Source organism: Amphibalanus amphitrite, unplaced genomic scaffold (assembly GCF_019059575.1).
Source record: "Amphibalanus amphitrite isolate SeventyFive unplaced genomic scaffold, NRLGWU_Aamphi_draft 000283F_arrow, whole genome shotgun sequence".
NCBI lineage: Eukaryota > Metazoa > Arthropoda > Thecostraca > Balanomorpha > Balanidae > Amphibalanus > Amphibalanus amphitrite.
In genome coordinates, this window is record NW_024881778.1 from 423,303 (window position 1) to 442,270 (window position 18,968).

The following is an 18,968-nucleotide window of genomic DNA, read 5'->3' on the forward strand; positions in this document are numbered from 1 at the left end:
CGCTCAGAAGTGCACTCAAGATAGTTGATTCTTCCCCTCCCCCTGCTAAAAATGCCAGGCTCGTTTTCCGTCGTGCTTCATTTCTCCACTTCCCGCTACCTATGGCCTTCTAAAACTATGCTTCGCTTCCATTTTCCGCATTGATTAAACACATGCTGCCGTCCAGCACTGGAAAACGCACCGCTACCATGCGGCTGAAGCCTGTGTGGCGGCAATTTTCAGCAAGCGAGGGGCCGACGGGTAGCGGGGTTTTAGCGAGGGGCGGGGCCGTTTTGTAGCGACTACATGCTGATTGAGTTGGAGCCGTGGGCGTGGTCGTTTTGTAGCGACTGTTTGGGAGCTGCTACAGGCCGAGGCAGGGCCATTCTGGAGCGACTACAGACCTTGTGACGTCCGCCGGGCATCGAACGGGGTCCATTGACGCACGGAGTGGGGCTAGAGGGAGATCGGGCACGAACGGAACGGGGGGAGCTAGAGAAGGGATGAGAGTGCGTGAACAGAGGATAATGCGAACAGTGATGCCAATTCGCTGTGGAGATCACAGTTCATGCATCGTCTGTCAAATGGCGAACTTGAATCGTCACATTCCAGAATATCACAGCAACTTTTCGGTGAACGTGGTCTGTTGTTTTTTATTGGCTGAATGTCGCCGACATTTGCCCAAATGTGATTTCGATGATAAATCAATCGGGCTGTGTTGTATCAGCGCTATTTGGTGATCAATAACATACGGTGCCATCTAATGGAAAATGCCAATATGTCCCAGCAGTGGACTTTTGCATTTTTGAACAAAAGTGCTTCACTATGTTCTCTATCAATGAAGAATATGGCGGTGGGTGCAGTGGGCAGTGGGCGGTATACGCCGCCGCCGGAGGCCCTGCCGCCCGGTTTATTATTGGTATCGCTGCTGCGCCATGTCGGAGCCATTAGCAGAGTCGTACCGACGCCGGCGGCAGTTACTGAGGGAGGGGGAGGGGGTAACGGATGGGTGGATCGGCCCGCTCACTGCGTGTTACCCTGGGCAGGGCGGCGATACTAACTGATGGATGATCATTGGTCTGCTAGGCAAATTGAGCGCAACTAGGCGGCTGGTGTTCCTTTACTCATGGTGGTGGTAAAGCCTGTATCATATATGCAATGCGTACTCGCTATGCACAGTGCATGCTTATTAATGACATGGCATCACTGCAGTTCACCTGCTTTTGTGACTGCTTGAAGTCCGCCAAATTCTTCGTCTATTATTTTTCAGGACCTTACTCAAGGTAACGGATTTTTTTTTATAACATTTGGCTTTTAAAATAATTCAAATTCTGTCTTGCGCTTTACAGTAGTTTCCACATTCCCATGCATATTTCATGTTGAATTCAGCAACACTCGCAAGAAATTGTTCCAGTAAGCCAGCGCTTGTCATTTAAGTACCTCATTGTACCAGCATTCCGTTCCAGGTCCCCCTCCTCTCTTCCCCTCCCCTCCCCTCCCTGACCTGACCCGATGGTCTCAGCCGGAAGCCCCCTCTGTTATCTTTGGACACCCCCGTCAGGTCAATGATCTCAGTACCACCACTGGTGGCGGCGGCATGTCCTTTGATCTTCCGATCATGACCGGTAAAACAGGGTGGGTGCCGGTCTCTGTTTATCTTAAGGGGAGGCAGGTGCGCAATGAAGGACGAGGGGAAAAATTGTCATCTGTATACACAGTTAAACAAACTACCTACATGATGTCGACATGACTCGCTGACGTGGACCTATGTTTATGCAGGTTACGCTCCTTTTTTAATTTGCTCGGACTTGAATACATATCGCATCTCAGCGGTTGCACGCAAATAATGTGAAAAAGAGTCACTTTTACTACCACTACCTCGCTTGACTACCTCGCTTGGTGATTTGTGGGATCCTTGTGTCCTGGGGCCCTTCCAATGACATCCTAGGCTCACAGTATTCTGGGTGGTATGAACAGTGAACACCGCTAGGAACGCCATGGTTACTAGCGCCGGTACCGTCGCTAACGCGTCCCCGCTTTGTTATCCGTGGCTGGTCACGTCAGGCGATCTGACCATCTCTATCTCCCTGATGACTCTGATGACCCCACGCCTGACTACTCAGCTAATGACGCAGGGTGTCCCGGTCATGGCCCCCTGGCGATGACCCCCCCTCCCCCACGGCGAGGTGCGGGTGAGGGTTCAGGCTGACCTAGCAACAATGCGTAGTGCGTATGGAAGAAAGCAGTGTCGTGACAGAAAACTGCAATAATACATTCTTCAATACAGCAAACTATACCTAATGTATTTGGTGGTTCGATAAAGTTTCGGTAATTTATCGTAATTCTGTACTCCGCTGTGTAACCTGTGGATGACCTGCCCACTTTTCCTCCCCTCGCCCGTGTCCCAGCGCTGTGTGACCTCGGCTGACCTCTGCCCTGTCTCTGTGTGTTTCAGTCCGATGCTAGCTCCAGCTTCCTACGGGCAGCCAGGGGCGGCAACCTGGACAAGGTTCTCGACTATATCAAAAACGGCACAGACATCAACACATGTAACCAGGTGAGAAGGCGAGGGATATATCTACTGTGGAGGGAGGGGAACCGCGGCGGGGGGTGAACCGGGAGGACAAGCTGACTGAACTCTGTAGAACGTAAAAACGTGCAGCGATTGGTAGGGAATTTGGATTGACACTTGGTGTAGCTTGGAACAAACGAAGAAGCTCTGACTGACCCCGAGAAGATTTGGTCTAGAGCAGGTATTTACGTTTTGTGGACAAAAATCTGTTGAACTTTTTTATCAAAAATACCTTCTCAGTGCAGATGGTAAACTTCGATCGTAACCATCCTTTTCATTCGCTAGTCATTGAACCTACGGCAATATGTCCTGTGTTATCCGGCCGTCGCGACTCAGTCCGATCCAATTCAGTCTGTCTGCCCGCCGTTAGGTAGCTGAGTCACGTCTGTTCTCTAATGGGACTGATTGGCGCCTGCAGTGGTTCGGTGACGGTCAGTTGGCATTGGTCCAGCCGCGGTCTGCGCCGAGTCACACACGGTGAACAGAACTCCTGCGGTGTACTAACCCATTGGTCATTAGCCCAGCACCCGTGGGCGCTAACTCACAGTGAACAGAACACCTGCGGTGTACTGACCACTGGTTATTGGTCCAGTACCGGTCAACACTGAAATATTCAGTGAACAGAACACGCGCGGTTTGCTGACGACACGGGCCGTGCTGCCGCGCACCATTGTGTGCGCGCCGTGAATTCAGCTCGATCGCTGGACGATGCAGAGGGTCGCCATTAGAGCAGCGCCATCAATCTAAAGACCAACCGCGTTAGCGAAACAGGCCTCCCGGGAGGCACGCTGTTGTTCGTCCGCGTAGAATTGGCCGGAAAGTGAAACCGTGACAGCTTTTCATTGGACTATTAAATATTAATTTACTGTCATTTAAGAAGGCGATTAAGTACAGGGATAGTAAGTTCTTCTTTTCAAAGGCGTTCGGTTGTTTGGTGTGAAGCTCAACGATATCCACCTTTGTTGCCGAACCAGTGCCATTTTTCCTGGCCGGGTGCTACGTGTGGTTATTTTCGTCTCGCCTGAGGCGTATCGTGCGACCTTCAGTGACCCGTCCCCCCGGCCTGGGTGGGGGAGGTGGGGGAGGGGCTCTATTGAACCCGCCGTCAGGTGCGGGGCGCGTGCTGCGGCCACAAGGTCGGCCCGCCGCCCAGTCGGGGTCACGCCCTGCGGGCACTGGGATCACGCCCCGCGGCCACTCGGGTCACGCCCTGCGGCTGAGGGGTGGAACGGAGTGGTGGTGAGGTGTCCGGGTCACGATGTGCCAAGAGCGTTACCCGGATTTTAGCAGCCTGTGATATAAAAATGGCATTTTAATTTCTTTGATAGCAATCGATGTTTCTTTTTTGATCAGTGATGTTCATAAACATTAGACAAGAAACGACTGTAGTCTTAAACGAACCTTGTCATCGGCTTCCATCTACTAATATTGCATTATATGATAATAATTTACTCTTCTTGGCGTTATTCATTTCACTGATTGCCCATTTTACAATTCCTTTTGTTATGCTATCTCGCTATTTAATATTTTTTTCAAGGTGGTGTAATTTATCAGACTGGAGCTGCTATTGTTTTTCGATTCCAATCAAAATCTTCTCAGCCGTTTCAAAACGTATTTTTACGGATAGGATAGACTCGGGCTCGCCTGGCCGCTCAGTTTCTCGCTATTGCTCTTTTATACGCCATCCTGCGGCTCTATTCGGCCATCGTTCACCCCCGACCCGACCGTCACCGCCGTCCGATCGGTCGCCGCCGCTGCATTGTTTGCTCAGATCGGGTTTCGATCAGCGCAATCAGGGCGCGCGACGGCGATCGGCGGCGTCTGTGGCGAGGCGGAGGCGTTGGCGCGATCGATGCGCGCTGTCATGGCGGCTGTCCTGTGATTCTAGAATCCTGAGAGAGGGAGTTTAGAGGTGGCCTAGACGGAGCCTCCAAAAGACTGAATGAACTGTGTCTGTTATCGCCAGTTTCAAGTTTTTGGTCGTTTGCACTTATACGGCAGATAATTTGTGATTTATTTACTTTTCTAGCCATTTCGTTGTGACCACTCCCGTTTTATTGTTCATAGGTGTGTTGATGATTTTTTTAGTACCTAATATGTTTGAGTTTGTTTTTTGGAGACATCTTTTTAGCCAGTGGCGGCGTAACACACCTGCAATTAGGGGGGGGGGGGGCGCTGGCGACTTTTGGTCCAGAGACCAATTCTTTCCATGCAACGCCCATAGGGCTGATGTTAAAATGCGTAAATCAAAGGGGGGAGGGGTACGGTGCTCCGGTGCCCACCTTTCCGCCGCCCATGTTTTTAGCGGAAACTACCTTCAGTAACATTATAATTATATGAAATAGACATGGCGTTATAGGACATGAAAACACTAGCGATACGCTTTTCATGATTACCTGCAGTAATAAGCTTCTAATTGACGTTATGGCGTTGGCTATGCAGTGTGCAGTTTGCACTCTGCAGGGGATCAGACTCTGCAATTAGGTAGGTGGGATAGAGATTGTTGCTTATTGGTGGATAGGGCTTATACAAGTTGAATGACAGATCAGGGCCTGTTGACGAGCCAGGAGGTAGGACCGCTGGCTTCATAGCTACGGTTTCTGTTCAAAGATTCGCTTATTTATCTATTTGGATAGCTGCTTAATCGCCATTGCGTCATTCCGGAATGACGTCAAAACTGACATACTTTTGCGAAATGGCCGTTTATTTCTGCTTCATATGTCATAAATCGCATCCATAGTGGTTTATTCTGAAATATAACTGCAGAACTTGCGTTGTCTTGAACTCATCGCTCACTGAAAACGACTTTTCTCAGTAGACTGGCAATTTATGTCTTATTATACCCGATCTTTACCGTATGCTATATGCCGTTTTTTGTGCTCATGCCCCTGCTCAGCGGCTTTCATATGCCGTTAATTTAAATCCTGAATCCTGTTTTCCTTTTTTAGCTTCGTGATGACTGTTCTTGTCTTCTACATTGACCGACCACGAAATACCCAGCCTCTTGCAGTCTTGACCTCGTTTAGAGCCCGTCTTTCGTATGACCTGACCTGACCTGACTGTGCCGTTTGTGTCTGTCTTGTTCCAGAACGGTCTAAACGCACTCCACCTGGCCAGCAAGGAAGGCCACGGCCACATCGTCAGTGAACTGCTCAGCAGAGGGGCAAATGTTGACGCAGTCACCAAAAAGGGCAACTCGGCCCTGCACGTGGCCTCCCTCGGTGAGTGATCCGCCCCCCTCCCTTTGGAAAGTGTGTGCGTGTTTGTTACACAGGAAAGGGCGAGCGGTGTGGGTGGATAGGTGACTTTCAAAAGGTTATAAGAAAGTTGAGGTTTAAAAGTAATGGGCGCAAAATGACCTCGCAGTCGGCGCGCCCCTAACCCCCAACAAACAAGAGGTTTAAAAGTAAAATTTCGTTCGATATTTTAGTGAATTACATCGCACTACATTTCGTTTTCACTGTACGCTTGTTATAATTAACAAGCGATTTCTGTTTATATGTGGCTAGGCCTGTTTACATTGCTAAAAATATGCATTGCATGAACAGTTCTACACGACCCTCGCAGTATAGCACCGGCTCCATTATCAGCCGCTTGACCTCCCCAGCTCATCAGCTCGTTCCGGCCCGCCCTCCGCCGTCCGCGCGGCCCACTGTGGGCATTTTATTCATCACGGTGGTTGTAACCTTTGATGCACGCAGCTGTGCAGCTCTGCTGTGTGTGACCTTGACAGTCCCAGTCGGTCCGCTGGAACATCTGGGACAGACAGTTCTGCGTCTACGGGCGAGGCTTTAAACATTTGTTTGGTTTTGTATTTGGGGCAATATCTATTCCGCTTTATCGGACAGATTGATTGATTTCTGTCTAGTATTCTAAATATTGGATTGAATCAGTTAATTTCCTTATTGTTGAGGCTCGCCATAAGCCGTGATTGCTAAGTCCTTTATCCGACATGCGAGTATATCAGTGCAGTGCGCGGCGGCTAAGTTCACGCTCGCCCCAGCTGCCCCTGCCCACCCCATAGTCCCCCGTGTCTGACCGCCGGCCTGCTCCGCGTCTCTGACACCGCGTTACTCACGTGTTTATTACACCAATTACTGGTGTACGCTGGGATAGAGCGCCGGGAGGGGCTCATTTGTGGTTGTTTATGCGAGATACACGCGTGTTATGATTATAATCCCACCTCCTGATTAGGTTTGGGAGGGAGACTGATTAGTCTAGTGATGATTCAGGACCGTCACAGGTTCTTGATAAGTTATCATCTGCAACAAGATTCAAAGTATGGGTGATGTCCGAAGCTCCTAATCTAATTACTATCATACACATTACACAACTCTAGTTTATCTTTTCCGGGCACTGGAAATGTTGATTGTTTTGCTTCTGTTACTCAACGAAAATGAACTGAACGGAAAAAATTGAACGACAGTTAGCTATTTTGCATCAATGATTTTTTTTAATGGAAGTTCAATACGAACTTTCTATCAATGCATAAATCATTTAGTTTTGTTTGCTTTTTGGCATTTGAATTACTGTCTGACTGCTAGGTCCCAGGTAGAAACATTTTACAAGTAGATGTCATGTTTTGAAAAAGCCAGCCTTGCGGCCATATGAGGGCCCCACCCTTTGTCGGATGCGTCACTGCGGGTGCCCAGTTGGTTTATTTTTATTGACGCCGCGGTCATTTGGCAAATGACGCACTTGGCCCGGGTCAGGGGACTTTGTGACTTGCAGCGAGGACCTTGTGACTTGCAGCAAGGACGTCGTGACTTGCAGAAAGATAGGGGAGGGATTTAGAGGGACATGGGGGCGAATAGAGGCCGGAGTGACGAATAGTTAGGACGCGTCACTGACAAGTGACGCCCTACTCCATGTTCTGTTAGGTTATCCTGTCATATGATCAGTGACGTAGGCGGGGTGGGCGGAGTATCGTGTTTTCTGAAGATGTCTGATTGGTGGACATTGGTCCCTGAGTGAGCCGAACCCGCCAAGACCCCTTTGAGACCCTGTTTGGCAGTGTCGCTTGGTGCACTTCACGGGACGTTGCCTTGAGACGCGGGCGTGCCAACGGACGCGCAGTTGAAACACGATTCTGGAAGGATGCAGATGGCTGTCGCGGTGAATCTGGATAAAAAAGACAGCTTACCTATATGAAGCTGTTACACAAAATATATTACGGTTGGGTCGAATTTTCATCCTTCTATTGTGCGTCTTTCTCCCTTCCTTCCCGTCTGGCTACTCCCTCCCCCCCCCCCCGTTTTCAGCCGGTCAGGAGTGGATAGTCCATCTAACTCCCCCGTTCTCCCGTTTGCCAGCCGGCCAGGAGTAACTAGTCCATCTAACTTCCCTCCCTCCCGTTATTTCAGCCGGCCAGGAGGAGATCGTCCGTCTGCTGGTGCAGGCGGGCGCCAACGTGAACGCCCAGAGCCAGAATGGCTTCACGCCGCTGTACATGGCGGCGCAGGAGAATCACGACGCCGTGGTGCGGTACCTGCTGGCCAACGGAGCCAATCAGAGCATCGCAACAGAGGTGAGACAATGAGACACAGGACAGGAACACTGAGAAACGGAGCCAACCAAAGCATCGCAACGGAGGTGAGGCAGCGAGGCTCTGATTTAGACACTGAGACAATACACTGGCGCGAACGGAGCCAACCAGAGCATCGTGACGGAGGTGAGACACTTACGGGGATATCAACTGAGATACGGAGACACTGAGGCAGTATAGTGGCCAGCAGAGCCAACCAGAGCATCGCAACAGAAGTGAGAATCGTTCAGCATCCAATATGCAGAGAGGTGCAACGGAGAATTGCTCTCGGTGGGAATTGAACACAGGCGAACACATCACAGGCGAACATGTGTTCGCCGATGGATGCAGCCATTGCTGCACACGCGATTAACCAGTGAAATTGAAGTCCTAACGACGGCGGTACTAAAACTCAGCTTTCGTTCGCCCGTATCGGTTTCATTTTTCTGTCCCTCCCTCTGCGCGTCTCGCCGCCCCTGCGTCGTTTGTTTTCTACTGGAGCCGGACCTAACGGGAGATTTCCCTAGAGGCTAGAACAGCGACGGTCTTTCCCCAGTGGAGGTATTCGCTCCCTCTCCCCCAGAGAAGGTGTTCCTGCTCTCACCCCAGAGCAGGTATTTGATGGTACGTCCGCCGACCTTATCGTGTATGCAGCCCCCGTCTGGTAGCTCCGCTGTCGCATTTGGCAGCCGTGTCGGGGTGCCAAACGGTGCTGCCAGATGAGATGATGGGGCAGGGTGGTGGCGGTGGGCTGGAGAACAAATAAACCGGCCGACGCTGCAGATAGTTCCGCCGGGGGGGGGGGGGGGGGAGGAAGGTACTGCAAGGACAGCGCTCTGCACGTATTGAGGTGTATGGTCGAACTGCCCATGACAGCCGTTGGTAGGAGACGCTTCTGACCCGCTCCAGCAAGGAGCTGCTGACCCAGTATCGTAAGAAATAACACCTGTGTTATACTTACGATTTACACAGTGAGTAATTCCTTTTGTTCATTCCAACAATCTTAGGTGTAACTAGATGCCAATTGCCATGCTTACTGCAGATCACGACGAGCCTTTTATGCGTCTTTGTGTAGTTACTTTTTATATTCTTCAAGATTGCTCTCAAACTTAACCTAAAACTCCCTCTCTGAACTCGACAGTAGTCTTGCGCGTCTCCTAGTACTTGTTTATTCTCCCCCGTCCCTTATCTCTCGTCCCATTTCCCTCATTAGCGTCTCATTATTCCCGTCTATGCCCCATTTTCCTCGCTCCACGTGCGCTGACTGCCGTCGGCCACAGGCCGCAATCGATGTGCGTTACCATGCTGCCCCGCTCTGACCAATCTGAGGTGCTCCCTCCGGGGAGGACAGAGCAACGACCTGGCGATAGAGGAGACAGGCAGGCGGCAGGCAGAACAGGGAGTGGGGCAGCACTGACTGTGTTGTGGGTTTCCGCAGTCCTGGATAAGTTAGCTTTCATCTCATATGCTCGACTGCCTGCAAACTGTAATCAATCCCTGTCCAACTGTCTGTCCCGAACTTCCGAGGTAATCGGGATGTGCTCTATGTAGATCAGCACTGCTCTCTGGCCTTCTTCTCTCTCTCCGTCTCTCTCTCTCTCTCTCTCTCTCTCTCTCTCTCTCTCTCTCTCTCTCTCTCTCTCTCTCTCTCTCTCTCTCTCTCTCTCTCTCCCCGTCTCTCTCTCTCCCTCCCTCCCTCTCTCTCTCTCCCTCCCTCCCTCTCTCTCCGTCTCTCTCTCTCTCTCTCTCTCTCTCTCTCTCTCTCTCTCTCTCTCTCTCTCTCTCTCTCTCTCTCTCTCTCTCTCTCTCTCTCCTCCCCGCCCTTCTCATCAGTGCCAGAGCACACACTCGAGGCGCTCTTCTTGGGACGGTCATCTCCGCCACTGCCACTGCCGCCGGCCAGCGCCGGTCTCTGGGTCAATACAGACCCGGCGGCTGCTGGGGCGGCTGTGGCCGTGTGGCCTGTCAGGAGGATTTGTGCAGGGTTATCCTGGAAAGGAGTGTCACCAGTCTCGCATAGCCCTCGGAGGTAAGGTATCATTGAAAGGACAGACTGTCTGCCGGGCGGTGCGTTTTCAGCCCCAGTCACCGTACCCCGCCCCAGAGTCTGTGTTCCGCCGAGGTTGGCTGTTTGTCAGCCGCCGGCCGACAGGCCTGTGACGGCCCTTTGACGGCCGTGACGGACGTGACGGTCGTGATCCGTCACGTACCGTACGCTCGGCCCGGCGACTGTTTGCGTATGCCGTGTGTTCAGATGGAGTGAGTCAGGGTCTGCGTCTAGGGCTGATGTTTCTGACGCCAGGGAAAAGGCAAACGGCTGAACACCGTACATTCACGTAGCTCTGTCAATCCATTGTTTCAGAAGGAGACAGCCATTGAAAACAAGAGGCCTTTGCATATCCTTATCCGCTATAGGCACCAGTACTTCCACTGTCCTAGCGTCAAGCCATTCATTCACCAACTAAAACATCTCAAGAACGGTGTTCGTTCCATCGCGCACGTCATCACTTCACGGCCCGACTCAGATCACGTAGCTAGCTGCTCTATCCCGTATCCGTTGGTCCGGAGTACAGTACCGTCCGGAAGGCTGGCTCCACGGATGGCTGTCGTTACCCGATGCTGCAGACTTCCCGGCCCGCTGGAGGGACCCCGGCACAGAACCGTTCTGCCAGATTGGAGACACCCGCTGCCCAGCGCCAGTGGCACTTGGTCTGATTGGATGTGGGCGGAATTTGGGCGGAATGTCCGCCGCTGTTACCGCCGCCATGTTACCACCGCAGTGTTACCGCCGCCTCTGGTAACAAGTCTGACAAGGTGTGACTGGGTGTCCGCCGCCGTTACCTCCGCTGTTAGCCTGGACTCGGGGTGCGACTTGGTGTCCCCGTCGGCTAAATGTCCGCGTCTGTTAGTGCGGACATTGGGTGTCCGCCTCTGGCTAAATGACCGCCACTGTTCTGCCCCTAGCTACACAGAGCGATTGGTGTCCCTGATTGCGGCCGACCGGCCATACAGCCGCCGAGGGCTGACCGGAACGGTGGTGATTAAGGGGGATGGAGTAGGATGGAGACACGCGCCAGGACCAGGGGCGTGACATGGGGCGGGCCGACACGGGAAACTTATAACAGTTTCCATCTGTTAACGAAATTTTAATTGGGCAGGAGATAGGAAGCGTATGTGCTCCTGAGTAAAGCGCTCATCTCTGATGTGTGCTGCATAGTTGGCTCATAAATGATGGTGGCGTACACATGACTAACATACACATGCCACAGTTTTATGAACCCAGTTGATATTACCATATTACCATAAGATTCTCTGAAACCCACATCACGGGAGGCCTTTCACGGCTGCTATTTTGGCGTTTTCCGTGCAGCACGAGGTGTCGGGTCACGGACAGCCTGTCCCTGGTAACAGAGACCACACCCGGGCGTTACCGGGCGGGGCGGGGCGGTTAATAATTCAGCAGCAGTAGCACGGCCCACCGCCCGTTGGTTCAGCGCTGGCAGCGCGACCTCTGACCTCCGGAGTGACCTGGGCCGCGCGACCTCTGACCTCCGGGATGACCTGGGCCGCGCGACCTCTGACCTCCGGGGTGACCTGGACAGCGTGAACTGGGCCTGAGGAGTTGGGACTTTGATCGCCGCTATTGGCGCCGATCAAATGGGTCAAAACTAACACTCCATTTTTGGATCACAACCCAATAGTTAATTCCCAGGACGGTCCCAGAATGTGCAGCTTTGAACCGTCTTCCTCTGCCGTCTGAGTCGTTTCCAGGCAAAGCCATGCCGTACCATTTACCGTGGACATCCATTTGTCAGCAGTTAGTACAATTCAGAGCGACTTTGTCAGAAATTCCATCAGCGCCGCGGACGCCCTGGCCAGCCAGCATACATAGTCCCTCATCAGGATCTCACGGAGCTAACAGGGCGGGGATTGGATGGCCCGGGAAACAGCGACCGGAAATAGAATGTGACTGGTCGCGGCGGAATAATTCCAAACGAAATTACCTACCTGGCAGGCTTGATGTTTCTTCTCTCGTTTTGCTCATCCGGCAGTAACAATTCATGTTCGATGACCGTTTTACTTGCGACAACGAAAATTGGCCGGTTTTCACAGATGGCGGAGGCAGAAAGTTTCATTTACCGTAGATTGCCGAAGCAATAGACGACTTATAAAGTTCCCGATAGATGGCAGCAGGGGTCGGCGCCTGGAAGCATGCTGTGCCGCAAGACAGCGCACTCTCAGACAGCCTAATGCGGGCGAGTGGAATGATAAACAACAGGATAGGGAATAATAGTCTAGACTCTAGTGAATGTGGATTGTGGGTAAATGATTTTGGTAACATTTTGACAATATTTGACAAATTCGGCTGTCGTCTACAAAGGACTTTCCCTGAGTCCTCACATGTGGTAGGGTTAAAACCTCAGCGTTAGGTATCGCTCCTTCTGGTGGTCGATCCGTCCTCTAAATTATGTATTTAGTGTCGCTGTCGCCCGTTCGATAAGGTCCGGACATCAAAGCCACCGCCGCTGTGAGCTGTGTTCGAGACTGTACGGGCCGTCTGGGCGGCGGTGCCGGAGACTGTACGGGGCGTGGTCGGTCGATGGGTTCCGTCCGGCGGGGACCGTTTATCGGGGGGGAGGGGGGGGGGGGGTACTGCTGGCACTGCTGACCCGGAGACATGCCGAGACATACTGAGGCAGGGTGTAGGTAGGGTTAGGGGTACTGAGACAACGCACGCCTCACGGAGTTCTTTGGTGAAGATAACTCTTTAAAATTCGGTATATGAAATCGACTGCGGATGCGGAGAGGGACATTTGGATCAGTGGCAACACAGCGAGACTCCAATATTGACCCAGGGCGTGAATGCTCAGTGGAATAACACTCATACGAGCGTGAAACAGAAACGAGACTGGATATAGAATAAACTGATAGGATAGGACGTTTTTCTGGCCTCTCAAACCAGACGACCTTTGCAGGGTGAGGGACTTTTCGGTCGCCGCGCTGCATTTATAGCGGGGCCGCAGCTGCCGCCGGCCCCGTCTGCCGTTTTATGCCGCCGTGGTAATGTGATCTCCTGATGGCTTCCTCAAACGGTCGAGCGCCGCGGACGGCCAATTTATATTAATCGCCGTTTCCGAGACCGCGCTGTGCCGTTCAGTCAGCAAGCATGGAACTCTGGGCCAGTGACGCCATCGGGAGATGTCGGCGACGTCACTTGGGTCTATCGTTGACGTCACACTGGTCAGAGCCATGGGGCTGCTGCTCGGAAAGGATGAAAAGGCTGCTCAGCAGCTTAAAATATGCAAGCAGATATCGGTTGGTCAATTGTGCTAATTTTTGCACGACAACCTCACTAAGTAGTAAGCACATACGAACGCCCCTTGAAGCACCGCCATTACTTCATCAGCTGACAGGACCGAAGGATGGTGACATTCTCTCACAGTGAGGGGACGGTGGGGAGGTGACACCTGTGTGTCGCCACCCTCACCACCTGTGTCAGTAGAGGGAGGGGAAGGGGTGAACGGGAGGAGAGGGACGGCCTTGGGGCCGGGTATAGGCCGATACACACGTGCCTAATCATAACTGACACGCATATAGACGCGCTGACCAACCAGGGCTAACTGTTTGTATATTATCACTTCGAAATACACAAAGCATTATTTGTAAAAGATTCTGTTCGCTGGGACGTGCTGGAACGTGTGTGAAAAAAAAAACTTACAACTTCGCTCCTTTTCCTCATTAAGATAATGCAACAGCTCATGCTTTCTTAAAGGCGTTTCGTATCTTTCGACTAACGCGGTAGCAATTCATTCATGCTTGAACTGCCATGGCTTGCCAGTGGTGGCCATACGTGATCCACGAACAGCAAGAACCCCCCCCCCCCCATCTGCCCTCCCTCTGTGCAAGACGTGGTGACCTGACTGAACCCCCGTCTGACCTCCCGTCTCTCTCCGGGCGGTGACCTGCCCGAACCCCCGTCTGACCTCCCTGCCTCTGCTCTTCCCCAGGACGGGTTCACGCCACTGGCCGTGGCGCTCCAGCAGGGCCACGATAAGGTGGTGGCCGTCCTCCTGGAGAACGACACCCGCGGCAAGGTGCGGCTGCCAGCGCTACACATCGCCGCCAAAAAGGACGACTGCAAGTCGGCCGTTCTACTGCTGCAGGTCCGTACCGAGCACACTCGAGGTCATAGGAGGGTCAGCGACATCGGCGAGATTATTGAACGGGCGGGGATGAAGAGAGATTTGGGATAACAATAGAAACAGAATTTGACACGAAGAAGGGAAGATTGGAGACTAGACTTTTTCAATTCAATGTAGCTTTTTATACTATGATGACGTTTACTGTATTTCTAAAGGTGGTGCTGTTATCATGTAGTTCGGCTAGTATGATAAAGCGTGGCTTGCGTCTTGCGCCTTTCAATCGTAGTCGGATGACCATTGGCAACTTAACCCCTGATCCTCACAATTGTGACGAATGCTCAACGACCTTTGACCTGAAATCTATGACCTGTCTCGGACAGAACGACCACAAGTCGGACGTGACGAGCAAGTCTGGTTTCACGCCGCTGCACATCGCGGCGCACTACGGCAACCAGAACATCGCCTCTCTGCTACTCGACAAGGGGGCGGACATCAACTACATGGCCAAGGTGGGTATGGTGGGGGACTGGGAGGGGGATGTATGGTGTAGAGGGGCGCGGACATCAACTACATGGCCAAGGTGGGTAGGGTGGGGGACTGGGAGGGGGATGTATGGTGTAGAGGGGCGCGGTCATCAACTACATGGCCAAGGTGGGTATGGTGGGGGAATTAGAGGGGGATGTATGGTGTAGAGGGGCGCGGACATCAACTACATGGCCAAGGTGGGTACGGTGGGGGAATGAGAGGGGGATGTATGGTGTAGAGGGGCGCGGTCATCAACTACATGGCCAAGGTGGGTGTGTGGGGGAATGAGAGGAGCGGACATCAACTACATGGCCAAGGTGGGTATGGTGGGGGAATGAGAGGGGGATGTATGGGAGCGGACATCAACTACATGGCCAAGGTGGGTACGGTGGGGGACTGGGAGGGGGATGTATGGTGTAGAGGGGCGCGGACATCAACTACATGGCCAAGGTGGGTATGGAGGGGACTGGGAGGGGGATGTATGGGCGCGGACATCAACTACATGGCCAAGGTGGGTAGGGTGGGGGACTGGGAGGGGGATGTATGGTGTAGAGGGGCGCGGACATCAACTACATGGCCAAGGTGGGTATGGTGGGGGAATGAGAGGAGCGGACATCAACTACATGGCCAAGGTGGGTATGGTGGGGGAATGAGAGGGGGATGTATGGGAGCGGACATCAACTACATGGCCAAGGTGGGTACGGTGGGGGACTGGGAGGGGGATGTATGGTGTAGAGGGGCGCGGACATCAACTACATGGCCAAGGTGGGTATGGAGGGGACTGGGAGGGGGATGTATGGGAGCGGACATCAACTACATGGCCAAGGTGGGTATGGTGGGGGACTATGGGCCGCGGGACGGGGAGGGCACAGGCCGGAGTCTATGTGTGATGCTAATAGGGCAGGGCCAGATTACACGGGGAAGGGCTGTGAAACCGACGGTGGCTGGGTCACAAAACTGTATCAGTCTTGTCAAACGGCTCAACCCCATGTAACCGCTGTCCTGTCCCTGTCGTCCAATGATCTGTCTCTCTGTAACTGTGACTGCTTAGCCCGGTTCATCCTGTTGTAACTGCGGCCCGGTCCAATGACCCATCCCGTTTTAACCTTTGTCGTCTCGGTCCGGTCGGAAGGTCTCCCCATTGTAGATATGACCGTCTCGGCTCGGTCTGATAGTTTATCCTATCGTAACTCTGGCAGTCTCGGCAGTCGTGGTATGTGTACTCGTATTGTGTCCATTCTGTTCCCAGCAGTGTGGCTGCGTTGTGTTTCGGTTATCGCTCCCAGTACCCAGCCTGGGTGGTTGCGCTTTGTCGTCCAGCATTCGTAGCGGACCCCGGGCGCGCTGGGTGTTGTCCAGCTCTCCTAGCAGAGCCCCGGCCGGCCTTGGTGGCCAGTCAGATACCGTTCTGTCTCCATTAGATGGTCAGGGCGGCACGGCGCTGATGAACGGCGGTGGGGTGGTTGATGTGTGGTGGTGATGGTGGGGGGGGGGGGGGGTGAAATGGGGTGGTAAGTGATGAGAAGTGGGTGGTGACGGGTCATGTGTTCGTGAATGTAGAGGCAACTTACCAGGCACTGGAGGTGCTGTTTGATGGGCTAGGAAGGGTATTATTGGTATCGTTTGCCTCGTTAGTGTGTAAGGCTGTGGCAGGTTATGACTGAATACATCATAACGTTTGTTCGTACTTTTTTAGTCGACTTCAGGACCGTCCCTGGATCAGTTGACTTTACGAGTCGCACTTACGACTTTACGAGTTGTTCCAATTACCGTAATTGCTGAGTTGCGTGTCTGAACCGCTTACGGTGCATGTGTACAATGATGTTCATTAGCGGGGTCTCATTACCGGATATCACTGTATCTGGGTTTACATCTGGAACAGAACACGCCGGTTTGTTTGATGGTACAGTGGTCCATCAATCTCACCCCAGGTCGATGTCAGCTTGATCCTCCCCAAGTCGATGGAAACTGTAATACGTACAACGAAATAAACACGTTTTTCATACAATTTTGAGCTAGTTTGTATTTAGAAGTCTTCATATCTTCATAGACATGAAACTGTTGTTTCATGCCTGTATTATGGTGCATATCACGGTGGTGCATATGACAGCTGTCCCCTCTGCCATGCCATGGCGTAGTATGTGATCTGTCTCAGCCTCAAGCAACCTAAGCTCTCCCTCCTGCCTCCCCATGTCGTTTCCAACACAACCTGCCCCCTTTGTGTCCGTTTCCCAGCACCCCTGACCTGACCCCCTCTCTCCGTTTGTTCTCAGCACCACATCACGCCGCTGCACGTGGCCGCCAAGTGGGGGAAGGCCAATATGGTAACTCTGCTCTGTGAGCGCGGCGCCAACCAGGAGGCCAAGACGCGCGACGGCCTCACGCCGCTGCACTGCGGCGCGCGCAGCGGACACGAGAACGTCGTCGACCTGCTGCTCGAAAAGGGCGCCTTCATATCGGCCAAAACCAAGGTGACCACAGCTGAGTGGACCAGGGGGTGATAGGGGTGATGTGGAGATGACTAAGGGTGGCACGTTTTTGTGGTCATGGCATGCTGGTTATTTGTTGCCGCTGTAAAACACCAGCATGTTTGTGATCCTCGAAAATATCAGGTAGCGCTGTGCAGTGGAACTTATTTTCTAGCTGAACGTAACCTTGACTTGTTTTGAACTGTTTGCTCGAAACGATTTTTGACGTCATCCAACGTTCACGGTCCAAGCTATCTTTCTGTTCGAACGCTGTTTTCCCGCCGATTCAGCATTGTAATTGATTGTCACATTCAGAGCTCGGACGCCCTAATTTTGAGCTCGGAGTGGAGCTTAATGGAGAGGAGAGGAAAAGATCTAAAAGGATCCCTAACTATGGTCGCGTTTTTAACGTTCGGTGTCCATCATATGGAGCACTCATAAGACACAATTACAACAGCTATCCAGCACCGACCACAGATTCTATGGGTAGCTGTTGTACCTCACGCTGTGTTCGTCTACTGCGCCCAGTCTGACCGTCCCCTCTGTCCCGTGTTTTCCGCTCCCCAGAACGGTCTGACGCCGCTGCACATGGCTGTGGGCGCGCACTGACTGACCGTCCTCCCTATTTCTGCTCCCCAGAACGGTCTCACCCCGCTGCACATGGCTGTGGGCGCACTCTGACTATTCTAACTGCCCGTGTCTCCCTCATTACAGAACGGTTTGACGCCGCTGCATATGGCGGCGCAGGGCGACCACGTGGACGCCGCCCGGATACTGTTCTACCACAAGGCGCCCGTCGATGACGTCACCGTCGACTACCTGACCGCCCTGCACGTGGCCGGTACGGAGAGAGAGGGAGGGGGAGGAGGGCGTTAGAAGGAGCAGGAGTTGTGGCTGGAAAAAGCTAGTGCTGTGGTATGCGCCTTTTTCATTTTGAAAGGCAAAATTCCTTTTGTTTTGAAAGTGCTTTGGATGAGCAGGGAATCGCACTTTGCTGAGTGCCTTGAGTGTCATCATCTTATACACCGTCACCTTCTCTTACACTAATGGGCGACATCTGTCTTCCAACTAGCTCGTCGGTAGCCCCGACCAGTCTTCCTTCCCACAGGCCAGTGTAGTCGCCTTTTGAATCTAAGACAGCCCGCTGTAGCTCCGGTGACCCATCTCATTACCGCCTCCCTGAGCCCACTATATCTAATATTTCCGTCTCCGACAGCCCACTGCGGCCACGTGAAGGTGGCCAAGCTGCTGCTGGACCGTCACGCCGACGCCAACTCCCGGGCGCTGAACGGATTCACGCCGCTCCACATCGCCTGCAAGAAGAACCGTATCGAGGTGGTGGAGCTGCTGCTGAAGTACGGCGCCAGCATCGAGGCCACCACCGAGGTCAGTCAGAGCGGAGGGTGTAGAGGGTAGAGTGTGGACTAGGGCGGGTACTGGGTCGGATCATTTCGGAGTCGGGGGCTGTTTAGTAGTGTTGTACAAAAGTAAAAGGCTGGTTCACAGGATAGGTATGATGCTAGGCTAGTCGAGACGAATCCAGTGAAACCAAACGGTTGTTCACGGAAGTGTTTTTCCTCAGATAGATGCATGTTTTATATGCCATCTCCCTCTATCGATTCGGCCATTATTGGCTACGAAATATTGGGTTTCGTAGCAGCTGTCCCCGACTTCACTTGCTCTTTATTCTGCCGCCTGTTCCCTCCCTGTGCTGTGTGCCCGCGCAGTATTATCTAACACCCGTCTCTCTGCGTTTC

The 18,968-nt window shown here is 52.7% G+C and overlaps 1 protein-coding gene across 1 annotated transcript in view; it reads left to right on the top strand.

Moving 5' to 3' along the window:
- Positions 1-18,968, top strand: part of LOC122387345 (ankyrin-2-like) — a 337,978-nt gene that overhangs the window by 41,508 nt on the left and 277,502 nt on the right. Inside the window, exons 2-9 of the mRNA XM_043377461.1 lie at positions 2,435-2,536; positions 5,640-5,772; positions 7,915-8,078; positions 14,084-14,239; positions 14,599-14,727; positions 17,017-17,214; positions 17,926-18,052; positions 18,428-18,597. Coding sequence (XP_043233396.1) covers positions 2,435-2,536; positions 5,640-5,772; positions 7,915-8,078; positions 14,084-14,239; positions 14,599-14,727; positions 17,017-17,214; positions 17,926-18,052; positions 18,428-18,597 — 1,179 coding nt within the window. The remainder of the gene's footprint in view (positions 1-2,434; positions 2,537-5,639; positions 5,773-7,914; positions 8,079-14,083; positions 14,240-14,598; positions 14,728-17,016; positions 17,215-17,925; positions 18,053-18,427; positions 18,598-18,968) is intronic.